Raw genomic sequence first — 16,239 nt, forward strand, 5'->3', positions numbered from 1 at the left:
CTCGAACAAAATTTGTCGTGGATGGTTTGCCAAAGGGTGGGTAAACCATCCATTTTTTGCCAAATCTAATGTTGGGCAAACAGTTGAGAAATTGTTAAACCATATTTATTTATTGAAATCAAATAATGTATGTGTAATTGTTGCCTTATGGTACTTTATGGTATTTTAAACGTATGCTGAACTGTTCTATTACATTTTTACCATTTAAAAAAGAATGGGGATATTTCTTAGAAGAGGCAATGAAACAAGTAAATAAGTGTGGAAAAACTTAGTTTTAATTAAAACCTATGGAATCACGATTGATCACGTATAACTTGTTATCACTTTATAATCAAATTGTTTCATTATTCGCTATTGAAAATGATCAACTAGAATTGTAGAACTAAAACTATTATTATTCACAATTTAATCACTAGCATTTAAATGTAGGAGCTCGGGACATCAAATCGGGAGCTGCGCGGCATCATTATCATTCCGTCCCGGTTCTTCCGCTTCCGCTTCAAAATATGGAACTTCTATAAAATATACTGTGAATTTTATCACGGTGTAAATTTTCTAGCGTGTATCGCTTCAACTGTTTGCCAAACTGTTGCTTAAAAGTAGTTTATAGTTAAATATTCATGTGTTTGTGTTGCACAAAAAGAAACAAAAACCATTTCCCAGAAGGTAGATTTATGTTGTTACTGTTTCTCACGACTTTCAACTTCATATCATTCAACAATATAAGAACAAAATACTAAATTGTAACAATTTGCAATGGCTTTGATAAAACGTTATTTATTGTTTAGAGTTTGAGGTGGCAAAATGTTCGACATAAATGCAACAGTTTGTGATATTTTAACCGTATCAATTACATGCAGCTTATTGTTTGGAAACTAAGGCAAATTGTATTTTTCTATGCGGGCAGTCTCCATACAAAATTCTTCGTTTCTTATATATGGCAAAATACAACAATTCTCTAAACCATCAAAAAATAACTTTTCCGTATCGAAAGTATTACAAACTTTAATGATAAGTATTGTTATACACATAAAGCTTGAATTTTGTGACAAATTAAGCCAATATATTACCTTACAAGCTGGAAAACTTGCATGCAAGTTGGCTGAAATAGTCATTTTTTGCATTTTCAACAGTCGATATCTCAAAAACTAGACGTGCTATGATATTTCTGAAAACGGCAATGGATTCAGCAACCCTTAATTAAGTGAATAGCGGTATTTTGGTGCTGGAGACAAAAATGTGCTCCGCAGTGTATTCGGAATCCCATTCCCACCCCAATTCTAGAGTTTTTAACAGATTCCTAATATTTCCGCAATATTCCTAGAATAGTATTTAAATTTTCAGAATTATCATAAAAAATCCGACATCCATATCGGAATCTCAAAGTTCCTACAGGAATTCCGGAATTCAAAAGGAAATCTGAGATGTCAGAATTTACACGTAAAATTCAGAATTACTTTATCAATATCTGAATTCCTACCGACATCCTAAAATTCCTAGAAAATAACATAATTATCGTAATGCCAGAATTCACACGGATATTACAAATTGCTACTGCCGGTAATCTTACCGGAATCTCAGAATAGGCGGAGGGAAAGTTTTCGTAACCTCAGAATTCCTTTGCAAAACTCAAAATACCTTCCGATATATCAAAACTCATATCGTTTTCCCATGATTTTTACTCAAAAGTAAATTATTCCATTCAATTCCGCAAACTCAAAGCATGTGTAGCAACCTCTGAAGCTAACTACCAGTAGCTTTGTAGTAAATGCTACCTTTATTCATAGCAATGCGTTGTTTGTAGAAAGGAAAATGACACAAACATGTTCCACTCGTGTTCCACATATAGCGTTTACTACCGAGAATGTAGTAAACTCAACTTTACTACATTTTATTCATACGGCCCAAAATCTCAAAATTCAGAAAAAAATGTTTCTTGGCCGTAAACCAACGAAAAACATTCAAAAATTGAGTAAACATCTGTTTCTGGCCTAGACTTAAGCGTTTGGTACTATTATTAGGACAGGGCTGTAGGACCCTATTGTAGAACAATAATAAAAAAAGCATTACGAGGGGGTGGGTGGGTGTCAAGAATGGTCATTTTCAGCGTTATGGTCTAATCCACTGGTGTACTGGTCACTCGGTCTGAGAATTGTGACACTTGAGCGGGGCATGCTCCCGTACACTGAAATGAATTTTATTGTAGAAACTACTGAATCCATGGTAAAATTAAGAACTGCACCAACGATTTTCAACCGACTACATTAATCTGTTAACTCTACCAAAACATAGTCAACATCACTACACAAGAAAATTTCTTCTGTTGATTTAACCAGAGTTGTAGTATTTTTGACTAGAAACATTCTTGATTTGAGAAGTTTAGCATCATACTTTTGACCACACTGTGTTGTACGGTGGGTGTCACGTATTGAAATACAATGCTTTATAGTGGATGCTACTATGGACATAGTCAAATTTACTGCACTGCTCAGTGATTTTTACAAGATTATAGTAAACTTAACAGATTTTTGTAGTCGGTTGAAAATCGTTGGTGCAGTTCTTAATTCTACCATGGATTCGGTAGATTATACAACAAAATTTGTTTGCGTGTATGATCCCCACGTGATCTGGACCCGCTCTAGTGTCAAAATTCTTCGACCGAGTCAGTTTAGTACACCAGTGGATAAGACCATTATATATGATATAAAATATGAAATTTGTGAATTATCCCGTACCATGATAACCACTGAAGATATATCCTTGTTTTTAAGTGAGTGTATTGCAAATTTATGGCTTATTCTTGGTACACCCCTGCCATTTCGCTATAAAAAAATCAAACCGTGTTTACGTCAAAACGTCATCGGCCATTTTTAATCAATTTTGCATCGGTTTGGGCGTGTGCCGTACAGAATGTTTTGTGATCGGGGATAATTTTTGCTTTTTGATATTAATTTTGAACGTTTTTCGGGAAAAACTTAATCCCAAACGATGCAGCTTGTGTTATTACCTGTGCTGCTGATGTCATTCAGTGGTTTGTGCTACGGTAAGTGCATTTAAATTTGAAACAAATATTTTCGGTCTTGCTACGTTAGTCATGATAAACACACTGTTGAATGTTCTTTAAGAATGCTTTTTCGATAACATTCGACTTTCTGTTTCGACCTGCTCCTTCTCTATTATTAGAGTAATAGCATCTTACGAGAAAATAATCAAAAATGTATTAACGATACCTGTTTGAATCATTTGCCAAGGGTTCAGCATAGTTATTAGTCAGATTTTAGTTGAGCGTGTAGTGGTAATGTTTCCAGTCAACACAAACAAACAGCTTCAGCAGTAATGTCATTGTTTGTAAACATACATCTGGAGCAAATTGTAGATAGGGCTCATCTGTTCAAATACATTGAAACTGTAAAAGGCACTACCGGGGTTGAATTTTAAGATAAAAGCGCCAAAAGCGCTCAAGTAAAATTTATCTTCTTTACCAAAGTAATTTTGACCGCTGGTCAGTATGAGCGAAGTGTCACTTTTACTTGCGGAAGAATTGAGCAGAACATTTTTCCGTACGGAAAAATGACAGCTCCATTTGATTTGTACGGCAGTCGTTATCGACGTTATGAAATCAGCTCTACTTATCAGCAACGTACAGCTCAAGTAATTTCGGTAGCGAAATCATTCTTTGACCGTTTCTTGCGCTATCCTTTTTCACAGTATTTATGATCAGCATAGGGGAAGGGGTGGTAAAATGAACAACTTAAGGAAATCATCTTGTTTCTGATAGAAAAACTAGGAATTTGAATGGTACTATCGCACAACATCAAACATAGGGATGTTATCTAAAGTAGTGAGCGGAATTCAGACTAAAATAGCGGAATTCAGACTAAAATTTTCACATATTTTTATCGCTTGCAAAAAACGATGAAAATGTTCATTTTACCTGCACTATGCGGGTAAAATGAACATCATGCGAAAAACGTGAGCAAAATACATATTTTTGGAAATTTTCGATGCTTTCCCGAAAATATATCCATAAACGATTGTAACCCATTCAAAAATAAATTTAAAGGTATCAGATTTGACATCATATCATAAAGATATTCACCTCACTGTAAAACCTCAAGACCTCCGTGCTAAAAGCTACGTCAGCTCGTGTTTTAAATCGTGGTTGTCTAAAATCTTAGTTCTCTTTAATATATTCACTTCAATCGACCCCCGTATCAACTCGAACACTTCGATTTATGCTCTAAATCGTCCGTGGGTGATAAATATTTATTGAAATTTGTTTTTTCTCGGAAAAAGGTTTGGTGTTCATTTTACCACCCCTGTTCATTTTTCCACCACTTCCCCTACCAGCCACACGCAAACAAATTTTGTTGTATAATCTACCGAATCCATGGTAGAATTAAGAACTGCACCAACGATTTTCAACCGACTACAAAAATCTGTTAAGTTTACTATAATCTGGTGAAAATCACTGAGCAGTGCAGTAAATTTGACTATGTCCGTCCATAGTAGCATCCACTACAAAGCATTATATTTCAATCCGTGACACCCACCGTACAACACAGTGTGGTCAAAAGTATGATGCTAAACTTCTCAAATCAAGAATGTTTCTAGTCAAAAATACTACAACTCTGGTTAAATCAACAGAAGAAATTTTCATGTGTAGTGATGTTGACTATGTTTTGGTAGAGTTAACAGATTAATGTAGTCGGTTGAAAATCGTTGGTGCAGTTCTTAATTTTACCATGGATTCAGTAGTTTCTACAATAAAATTCATTTCAGTGCAGTATCAAACTCACAAACGTTTAGTTTTCGGGTGCTTAGGGTAACCAATATATTTTGGATTCTCTGGGTCATTCCAACAAATTTTAAAGTTTTAATCAAAATACCTACTTAGTTTGCATGTTATTTGGATAGATAGTACTGTTGTGCACTTTCATCAAGAGTTTGTGCATGAAAAATATCTTTATTATGACTAAAATTAATTAAATTCAATCGATTCATCCACGCAATTGCTACAACACATTCAACAAGGAAATTGTAGACGTCAGAAATTTTACAAATGTAAAAAGAACTTTTTTCAAATTTCTAGGCTAAAAGCATAAATTCCTTCAGTTTGCCGTTGTAAATCGATTGATTGGACTAAGTGCAAGCATATTAAACAAACAATATCTTAGGTTTTATCTCCAACCGAGTGTAAACGCCAAAGGTCCAAAATATATACTTTGTGGGTCCAAAGGGGTGTCCAAAATAATGAAAAACAGTGCTTCACAATTCTATTATTTTCGATTTATTTTGGACTATACATTACCATGTGAGTATTTTTATCTCAAAGAGAAAACAACTATTCTCTATATTTTAGCATATTCATTGACTTGGTTATGCTTTGCAATAAATTATATGGGACGAAAACCCAAAATCACTTCCTTAAGGGGTCAAAAATAGGACCGTTGCCCTATCTTTCTCTACGAGGAAAAAAACAGTACAAAACACATTGCGCGCAACACAATCTGTTACATGGTAATGAGCTACAGAAAACTAAATCTCGCGTAACTTTTCAAAACGACCTATCTAACAATTCACACATTTCGAGTAAATCGAGCTTGAAGGTTGTGAAAATATATTTTGAAACTGTATCAAATTGAAACATTTTTTCCCCACTGTGTTGCTTGCAAAGGGAAGCAATGTAATAGAGTTCAACGTAAGAAACTAAATTTTAACAATTTTATTGGAAATTACACTGAAATCTATAAAAACATCAGATAAGACGTTTTGCCCAAAAATATGTACATAGGATAAATCACATAGGTCGTTCTGTATCAACAATTGTTACATTGGACATTCACTTCGGTCATTTTGTTTCAGTTATCGTAACATAGGACATTTTGATTTGAGCACACAGCTAGCATGTTTTATTTCATTTTGTATCCACGTACGTTGAACAGCTTCAACATTCAAGTTGAACTGCTCATTTTGATGCGGTGTGATAATCGCAGGTATCAGCTGTGCTTTGTTTTGATTCATTAAATGCAACGAAGCCACTTTTTTCCCTCCGTCTTTGTGTCCTATCTAACAACAGAAGGAGGGGAAACGTTGAGCTGTATGAGAGGACTTCTCCTCTCTTCGGTGATTAATTGCTCTGCAAATATGTGTGCGCAAGTCGCGCATGCACTGCACGTTGCTTGTGTTGCTGCCGGGAAGCATATGTATATGATTGATCGACCAAGGATCTAAATCGGATTGATTCAATAAGATCATGATGCTCAATATCATTATCCTATATACACTCAATACGCTGATATATAAAAAGAGAAGTGGCAGCTTAGAGAATGCTGATCCAATCCAGCGAAAGCGTAAAACATGATTTGGCAAAAGACCAAAATACAGTTTTGTGTACTTCATTCTCTTTTTGTTACTTGAGCGTATTCAATATTGCGAGGCAGTGCGACTCTGAAAATATCGACTAAAATTATGGAGAAATAGTCATTGTGGCATTCTATACTTTCCAGAGCTATATTCACGAATGTCCTATGTAACATTAGAATCGTGTTTATTCTTAAACGTTACATAGGACATGTGGTAGGTTCTCTGGTTCTTTGACGTTTCACGATCGGAGTGACCGTTCGATTACAAAGGAAAATATAAAGCTCCAGCATCACTCGCATGCTTTGTTTACTCATTCGTTTCGGTTGCATTCACACTTTGAGCTGTCAGTCCTATCGCGGAAAGTCCTCATTAGACCTGTTCATATTTGAAAAATTGTATGGAAATCTTCCGGTCAAGCAGTATTCCGAATTTTCATGCTAAGAACAATGTCTGGTCAAATTTTCAGCTCATTTAACCCGTATAGGCCTGAGTGAAAGAAAAAAAACTAAAACTCTCACCGCTCAGCGAATACTTAACGGATTTCAATTATTTTTTGTCAATATACTCGTACACATATCTAGTTTCTAAAAGTGGCCAAAGAATCTCGGGAATGTTTATGTGGCCGGAGTTATTGCGGTGGATCACTGGGTCAGGTCGGGTGACAAGGATTCCGTGCTTCTGTGCCCCTGGAGGTAGGCAAATTTCAAGTCACATATAATTTTCAGAATCGGCTATGATGTGGCCACTATATCAAGGAGTTTTAAGGAAAACGCATCAGCGTAAACCTTCTGATAATCGATTAAATTGAATAATTATGTCAACTGCATTTGATTGATCCTACACCATTTTCGGGTCCCCGGGATGCCTCAAATTTATGATAAAGTGCACAATTTGTATCTTAACATCTGTGACAAGCTTATGGGAATGCATTTTATGAAACTATTATGTTCGATCTATACTTTTAGAGATTTGAAACGGTTTAGTACCTTACAAATCTTGAGCCGGATCTTCAGAGCATTAAGTCCGAGTGGCTGCATTTGGTACACTCTAAACGGTGCAAAACTATTAATTTATAATGTTGAAAATCAGATATAAATGATTTATGCAAATTAAAATGGTTGCCATTGGAAATAACTAAAGATAACTTGGCATGTCCCAAAAAATCGCCTTTTTCTACCCGATTTGACCCAGTAATCCACCGCAATAACTCCGGCTACAGGAGTATTCCCGAGTTCCTCTGGCCACTTCTACAAACGAGATATGTGGGCCAGTATACTGACAAAAATTTTTTTGAATGCGTTAAGTATTTGCTAAGTGGTAAAGGTTTTAGTATTTTTGCTTCCACTCAGGCCTATACGGGTTAATAGAGATTTCACTATGCTTCAAGTTGAAAATGTGTTTAAAGGCTTATTTTAGGGTTTGAAAAATCATAACTCAATACTCATAAATCAAAATCACTTGCTTTTACCACCTATTGAAAGCTAATTCTATTTTGTTAAAGTTTGTCGAACACGCCAATAAGATTAAATTAAGTTTAAACATCGTTTGGTCGAAATTTGTTCTCCACAGTACCCATAAATCACGGTTTTCTGAACATGTTTGCTCTAAAAAACACACATTGGCTTTATTTTTCCAGGCCCTAGTCAACGGGAAACAAACACAATAAATCTATGAAATCATTAACCATTAACAGCTTACATGTTGCTTTAGGAAATAAATTACAAAAAAATGCCCAAAGATCAAACAAAGATCGATCCCACCCTGATGATAGTTAAATCGTGCATGACACATGTACCGTCGAATGAATGAATTATTTATTTATTTATTTAGCATTGCTTTTTCTTTCCGAGTAATGATTGTTTTGATCATATTTCACTGACTATTCAGAACTATTTGAAAACAATCATTATCATCGACTGTGAAAAAGCAGTGCTAACGTGTTCATTTTTTACATTCCTTGAAGCTCACGGTGGTGTTCTTGGCTCACCCACAGCGGATTTACGAATGTGCTTCCTAATTGCCTATTTTTTACAATTTATTTTCGTAAGTTAAAAGGTATCTTTAAACGGGATTGAGTTTTAGAAATAGGGTAAATTATGTATTTTGGACAGGCTAAGGATATGTCTGGAATCGGCGATCGATTAACTGCCTTAGATACTAATATTTTATTATGTTATGATACTTATATGCTTAATGTATCATTGTTTTCTGAGTTTCTGGAGAGAAAAAGCTTACAAACTGTAGCAATAGGTGCCAAAATAGCGTTTTTTAATTGCCTGTCTTTTATACATTTCGGACATCAAATATACATTTTGGACACCCTCATGTGAATATAATTTGGACAGGGGCGTTATCTCACTATCAATTTAAATGGTTTCTTAAAAGGACGATCATATCATAATGTTTGAAAAGTTTACATGTGACTTATGCATTTTTTCGCTTATTGGATCTGTATATTAGTGATAATCAATAATTTCATTTAATGGAAGCAAATATCATCAGATCCACGAAATACGCCTGCAAGTATGCATGCATGCGACATTCCAGTGCGTTTTCATCAGATGGCCAAATTATATCAACTGAACAAAAACCGTAATCTATTTTGGACACTACCTGATTTATGCCTTATATACTAATGTTAAGATTTTAGATGAACTTAGCTTCAATTTTAGACATATTTTATCATATTGCCGCCTTTGAACTTTTTATAAATGCTTATTCTGAGCGCTATTATTGCGTTTAAAGAATGTTCTTGAAACATACATCCTCTTGCATTCGTAGGTTTCACAGGTGTTCTTTTGATATAATTTACAGTTTTGATATTTTTGAAGCCAATTTGTAATTGTTATGAAATTTATTTATTTATTTATTTATTTACACCGTCTTCAGTTCAACTGTACAGACTGTTTACTTAATCGTATATTGCCTTAAACTAAATTAAATACAGAAAAAAAACAGGTAACAGTCATAACACTTTTCGATCGCAATCAGATAAACAATACAATTATAGTTGAAATGCAACAAAAACATACAATATCGAATACAAAACAAAATAATAACACATAACCATCGTTGCAAATAATACTGATACGAAAACAAAGATAATTCAAACAAATATTTCTAGCACTAAACTGTTCCGTTCATCATTGATACAGGTTTCCAAGGATTTTTCTTCCGGTGAGCAAACTCTCTAAAAGTTAATCCGCGCGGCCAAGTAGTAGCAGTCATGGCTAATTGTTTCCATCGTTTGGGTAACACTATTTTAAACGATATATAATCCAACTCTTCACAGTTTTTCCAAGTAGGTACTAGTTTCGTTACATTCATACACTCGGGTTTTGGAGCACAAAGCGATTCGGATACTAAGCGGGCAATTTCGTTTTCTGTCACCCCTCTGTCGATGTTCGTCAAGAGCAGAGGAAACGTCTCATCACGGGTCTGCACAGACGAGCATTCGGGCGCACATACACTCGATCTGGTTAACGATTTCGGCGAATCAATAGGTGTTGAATGTCGTTGTTGCCTTGGTGTTGTAGAAGATGACGTTGATGAAGCAATGGCAACAGATAATTTCGCAAATGAATTATTAATATCGTTGATTTGCAGTTTCAGTTTTTCAAAGTCAGTTGCGAAAACATTCTCATCCGCCGGTTGAGTCTTGGAAGATTCTGGAATGCGATCTCTAGCCTTGCAGAACTCGATCATACAGTCATCGCATATCCAGATGATGTTTTTCGAAAGTGTGCATAAATCGTTCTCAGTGACACCGACACAAGTAGCGTGGAACTTTCTGGCGCATCTACCCTCACACACAGTGTAAAGACAGTTCATAACATCGATGTCTGCGGAGCATTTCTTGCATGGAACGTCCATTGCAGTTGTAGGCTGTGTTTCACTTTTCGTTACGGCAATATCACGGTCAGGTTTTTGGTAATTTTCGCACTCGCAATAACTCCAACCGATACTTTTCTTAATCACATGAGTTGAGCACAGCAATACCGAGTGACAAGGACTATATTATCGTTTAATAGACAAAACTTTACGCAGAAAACATAATTAAAAGACGGAGCGCTATCATCATCGGAGCGCTGGCCATCATTATTAAGTAGCATAGTGTATTAATAATGCAATACATGATTTCCCGTACTTATATTCCTCATCATCTCATTGTAAATGAGCATAGAACAAGCAGCCTGTCCAAATTATATACGTTACCCTACATAGTCATCATGTTCTGGAAATTCAAAATCCGAAAGTTTCATACAGGTATGTTTTTCAGGGTGAACACTCCCTAAAAATAGTGATTTTCAAGAACCTTGAAGCACAAACCTCAACCGAACTATGTTTAAACTTGCTCCAATCATAAAACCGTATTCGACAAAAGTTCGTAGAATTGAATAAACTACTATGTAGAGGTATTTCCGATAAGTTTTAATGTTCCGTTCAGTAGTTATGAATTTTCAAAACTTGAAAATAGTCTAAAAACACATATTTTTTATTTGAAGCACATCTAAATTTTCTCCAAATTGACTGAAATTTTGACCAGCAGTTCATTTTGACATGAAAAATGAATATATTGGTTGACTGAGGAACTTACAGACATTTGAATAGGTCTAGTCCTCATGGATAGCCTTATCAAACCATAGATAATAGACAAAAAAGAAGCAGTGTGAATCAATTTCTTCAGTACTATACGCAAGCTACACTGAAAATAATCCAAACGTCATTGTTACGTGAAAACATACGTGATATTTTTCCATCGCACTTTTCACGTAGCACTTACGTGAAACGTAGGTGCCCCAGAATGAACGCATGAACCATTGAGCTTCGTGCGTTCCACCGGCGTTACACGTAAGATCTACGTGGATTTTCCCGTCTTTTTTTACAAAGCGGTTTAATAGATCCGAGTTGATTTTTTAATGGAAGTTAGTAAAATATTTTAATAGAAACTACCCTGGTACTGTTTCTCATCTTTCAATGTTATAATAAAAAGATTAAATTAATGGGAAATTGAAATATTTATTCTATGCAAATGCAATCACTGCTCAAGTAATCCGCTCACGGGTACTGGTGCACTGGCGGTATAAAAATCAAGCAATTTGTAGTTGAATAAAACACTGCTTGGATATTTTTGCCATTTATTAACTCTCTCCATCTCAGGAATTGTGTTTTGGAATCGCCTTCAAGGGTATCCATGTTCCAGTCAACTTTGCTGCTGCGTGGAGTAAAATCAGATACATAACACTAATTAATATGAAAACCTTGGAAATCCAAACTATTTTTACCTTGAAATTGATTACAAAAAAGCTGCCGGCCTTCTCAGGCTCTTAGAAAAAAAAAAAAAAACAGCGGACGTCCTCTTCGCACTTAAACGCAACACCGAATGAATGCGAAATGCGATTGTCAAAATGAATTCAAGTGCGGATGTGAATTTCACGTAACTCTGATAGGTTAACCACGGTAAACATTACCGGGTCACCATTTGGTGCTTAATAATGGTATGGTAAACATCACCTTAGTCAGATGAAGTCGAGACAAAATGAATTTCAAATGAGCTACGTGATTTTCCACGTAGCAACGACGTGTGGATTATTTTGAGTGATGCGTTGAAATGGACCAATGCACGAGTTCACTAATTTGACGTTAGAGCGGTGCCGAATTCAGTCGTTGCCATGGTCACGTAAATAACACGGCACCTCTCAAACGTCAAATAATGAACTCGTGCATCGGCCCATTTAGTGCCATGATTCATTTTCCCACAATGGCTCCAGCGCCCAGCAACTTTGATGATGTGCTCATTCAATAGATAGAAATCTATATAGAGGACGAATGTCGCTGGTGTTCCCTTCACGCTCGTTCAAATCTACTCAAAAAAGAGTAACTTTGACTCACTTTTGAAGTTTCAAGTTAGGTGTCAAAAGTGAGTAACTTTATTTTATCAAAGTGAGTAACTTTTTACTCAACCATGAAAGAGTACGACCTTACTCTCTTTTGAGTAAACACAAACATATTTGACTCACTTTGTAAACGTCAAAGACTTGTGAAAATTTCGCGCGCTCGAACTGACAAATCCTCTGTTGTGGTGAAATTTCTTCCGTCGACGTGATGTCGGACTGTTTTTAAAAACAGTCGAGACAAAAGCCGAGCCGGCAGAGCAATGACCATTAGTTTGCTTGAAACTACGCTTCGGAAGTCCAACCGGCGAATTCCAGATTAATGCTGCGAAGTCAATCATCCTGATATCAAGTGGAGCGAGGTCGGAGTGAAAATGACCAAGTCCTGTTTTGATCGAATAACCGCAAGAAACAAATATAAACAGTAAGTTTCACCGTCGTACTTTTTATTGGACTAATTATCAATTCTTTACAGTCTAACTGGGAAGGCTACTGGCTCGGTCAAACTACATCCTCCATGACTTTCATCAACCCCCCAGAGATTTATAACATCCGGGGATCCATTGCAGAGCAGTGAAAATTTCAAAACAAATATCAAATTTTTAAACTTGTTATCATAAGAAATAATGAATAAATGTTATGCTCTTTGTGTATTTCTTCTGATTTTATGAATAACATAATACATTTATTTCCAAAAATATTATTTCCTGAAGTGAGTGACATCTACTCACTTTCGCCAATTTCAGATTAAACAAAGTGAGTAAGTGTTACTCCCATATTGACATTTGACAATGTTACTTTAAAGTGAGTAACGATGGTGTTACTCACTTTTGAGCAGTTCCACTTTGTTCCGAAGTGAGTCGAAATCTACTCACTTTTGAGTAGATCTGAACGAGCGTGTTTGTTCTCGCTCAGAAACATGTTGGGTACTTACATAAGTGTCAAACTGCATACATTTTTGCGTTGACGTTTATATCCCCTCCCTGCCTCGCCTATCACCACCAGCAAAAAATGAGCAAATCTTGCATACTCTGAGATAACGCCCTAAAAGCCATTGGTAACCACGTGCGTAGCTCGTTGTTTCTGAGCAAGTGAAAGAAATAGCATTCAAACCAACATCACGGACAGGTAGATATTGATCCTTTCTTCCCCACAGCGTTGTTTAATAACATGAAAATCCATTCAAATGCTCAGAAACAACGAGCTACACACATGGTTACCAATGGCTTTTAGGGCGAGATCAGAAGTTATGCGAGAAATGATGGAATTTGCTGTTTAAGTTGCATATGCAACACACGGACTCCGTTGTAGATGCCTGGGAAGAAGTTCTTCCAGCGCTCTCTAGTGACGGATTTGACTTCACCGTATTGCGTTAGAAAATCGATCACAGTGGTATGTTTCATAGCCGGCGGTAGATCGAGAACTCGCACTGGCACAGCTTCGCTCTCTACATATACCGGGATCTTGAAACCTTTGTCCTCGTGGTAAATAACGTGCCTATTGTTGTGGTGCTTCTGATAGCGAGCAGCGGTCTCGCTAACTTTAACTTCTATGAAGACACAGTTTCGAATACTGTTCAGCTGTATATTTTCCACTTCCGATAGTTGGAGTTGGATTTCCTTCTCCAGAAACTGATGTATCTTCGGTATATCCGGTCGCACTGGTAGGATGCCGAAATCGACCACCAAAGTATTCTTACGCTCGATACTCATAGCGAAAAAACTCGAAAAGAAACCGATGAAACAGAACGCGTCCGATGTCTACGAGCGGTGGCTGTTAACGGGATGGGTGAGTTCTGGTGAGTTCTGCTATCGTTCTATAATGTACCCCACAGACGCTCAGACGGTTTGACCAACATAAGGCTATCAATGAGAACTTTTCGTGATAGGACTGACAGCTAAAAGTGTGAATGCAACCGAAATGAAAGAGTAAACAAATCATGCGAGTGTTATCGGAGCTTTACATTTTTCTTTGTAATCGAAAAGTCACTCCGATCGCGAAACGTCAAAAGCACATGGTAAACAAATAAAACCAGCTGATCGCAGCTGTCTCATGGATTGCCTTATTGCCTCCGCCCCCCCCCCAGGTTGATGCTCATGTTGGTGCTATGTTTGACCGTGTGTGATGCTGTTTGACGAACCAATTTGACAGTTTGTGGAACCAATTTTAAGGTTGACGAATCGGTCGGCCAAAATCAAACGCCCACCGGTGGGCGGAACCAAATGTTCGACGAACCGATCGTACCGTCTGTAGGGACGTTGCACGAACACCGACGTCATCATGTCAAATTGAAGCTTCGACGTCCCATGAACTGCCGATGCAGATGGGTGGAAAGTCATAATGCGTGAATTTACGCAGCGTCGGTGCCATAGTGATCTATCAAATGCACGCTCTTGAGTTGCTTCTATATATTTCACTATCGTTTCCAACTATCTGTGCAAAGTCCGATGCGAGCTTGCGGGTGAGAATCTTGCAGCAGCTCGCCGCACGTCCTACGCGTCTGATGACCAAACGAAGAAAGAGGTCAAGTCAAGGCCAACCACGAACTTGTCGACACAGTGACATGAGTGTTGCCCGATCGGTTGTCACGTGTTGTTACTGTGCGTTATACCACGTTGAGGGACAAGACTCTAAATACACTGAAAGCATGTTAATCAATAAATAACACACTCCACACATCCTCCCTCTCCTCTCTTCTAAATGACAGAATTTTCCTCAAAATCTCACAAAATCGAAAACAATATAACAAAATAAAAATCGTTCATTTCTCAAACAAAAAATTCCCGTAGTCAAATATATGAAAATTTGTCAAAGCACGTACTTATGGCATAAACAGGCATTGAATTCTGAAAATAAATTAGAGTATCTCGCACTTATCGCCTTCTGTAACAATCATGATCCGCAACACATCACGAGAGTCTGTTTATTGTCTACTGCTACAGATCTGATTGCATTGCATCGGAGGGAAAATCCATCTAAACAAGCACCAAACCTGGGGGCAGTATAGGATGTCAGGGGATTGTTTATCATGCCAGTAAAGTAAACACCTACCCCAATGATAAATAGACAAAACATGTGTTTCATCATCGCTCTCTCTTTGGAGCTCTTTTTCGCAGCTGCTATTTATCAAGCCCTTAAAACTTGCGAATCACTGCCGATCATGGACCGACACATATGCGATATTTTTCTTTGCTTGCTTTGATCGTGCTTCTAAATCAATTGTGAACGAATTTTGCAATGCCGGGGCATAAATCATTAAAATGACCGGTTATGACAGAAATCAATTTTACTTTATTGATACATAAACTTAACAAAAAAGTTCATCACTGAGAAAACAGCTATCTAGATCTAACGCGGTATCAGTTTTTCCTTTTAACTTCAAACTTCAGTAATTCTAGAGATTCTGCATCTGTATAGCGCAGTGCTTGGGCAATACTGCGGACTATTACCGTCGTTATCACATTTCATGTAACTAACTAAACAAACTTACCTCTGTATTTTTTTTTGTCATTTTCTGCGCTTTTGATTTATTGTCTTTATTGTCCGTTTTATAAAATGACAATTGGGTCCTAAAATGTTTAATGAAATCTTGTTTTTATTTAATGACACGAAAGAGCATGTTATTGCAACTATTTTAGCAATTTTTCTCGCTCAAATAACGCCTACATCATATTTAAACTTTAATTTAAAAATTGGGTCCATAAATGAACCTTGACATTTGTGATCATGTTTGACGTTCGCTTAATCGACAAAAACACCACAGGGCATTTAGTTTTAACACTGGGGTTGTTCCTATCTGACATTTTGGAAGGGACACGGAAAACAAAATACACCCAAAATTTGAGTTTAAGCTAAGGAGTGTAACAAAATCTTAAAAAATGTTTTTTGAACTTAAACAAAAGAAAAACATTAAAAAATTGAGTAAACATGGGTTTTTAGCCTAAACTTAAGCGTTTGACATTAAAATTGGGACAGGCCT

The 16,239-nt window shown here is 36.7% G+C and overlaps 1 protein-coding gene across 2 annotated transcripts in view; it reads left to right on the forward strand.

Moving 5' to 3' along the window:
• The first annotated feature begins 2,873 nt into the window (after nucleotides 1-2,873).
• Nucleotides 2,874-16,239, forward strand: part of LOC5575625 (melanotransferrin) — a 48,098-nt gene continuing 34,732 nt past the window's right edge. For both annotated transcript variants that reach the window (XM_021844017.1, XM_021844018.1), the window contains exon 1: nucleotides 2,874-3,043. In XM_021844017.1, the coding sequence (XP_021699709.1) occupies nucleotides 2,989-3,043 (55 nt within the window). In that variant the 5' untranslated portion in view covers nucleotides 2,874-2,988. The remainder of the gene's footprint in view (nucleotides 3,044-16,239) is intronic.

This window comes from Aedes aegypti, chromosome 2 (assembly GCF_002204515.2).
Source record: "Aedes aegypti strain LVP_AGWG chromosome 2, AaegL5.0 Primary Assembly, whole genome shotgun sequence".
In the NCBI taxonomy this organism is placed as follows: domain Eukaryota; kingdom Metazoa; phylum Arthropoda; class Insecta; order Diptera; family Culicidae; genus Aedes; species Aedes aegypti.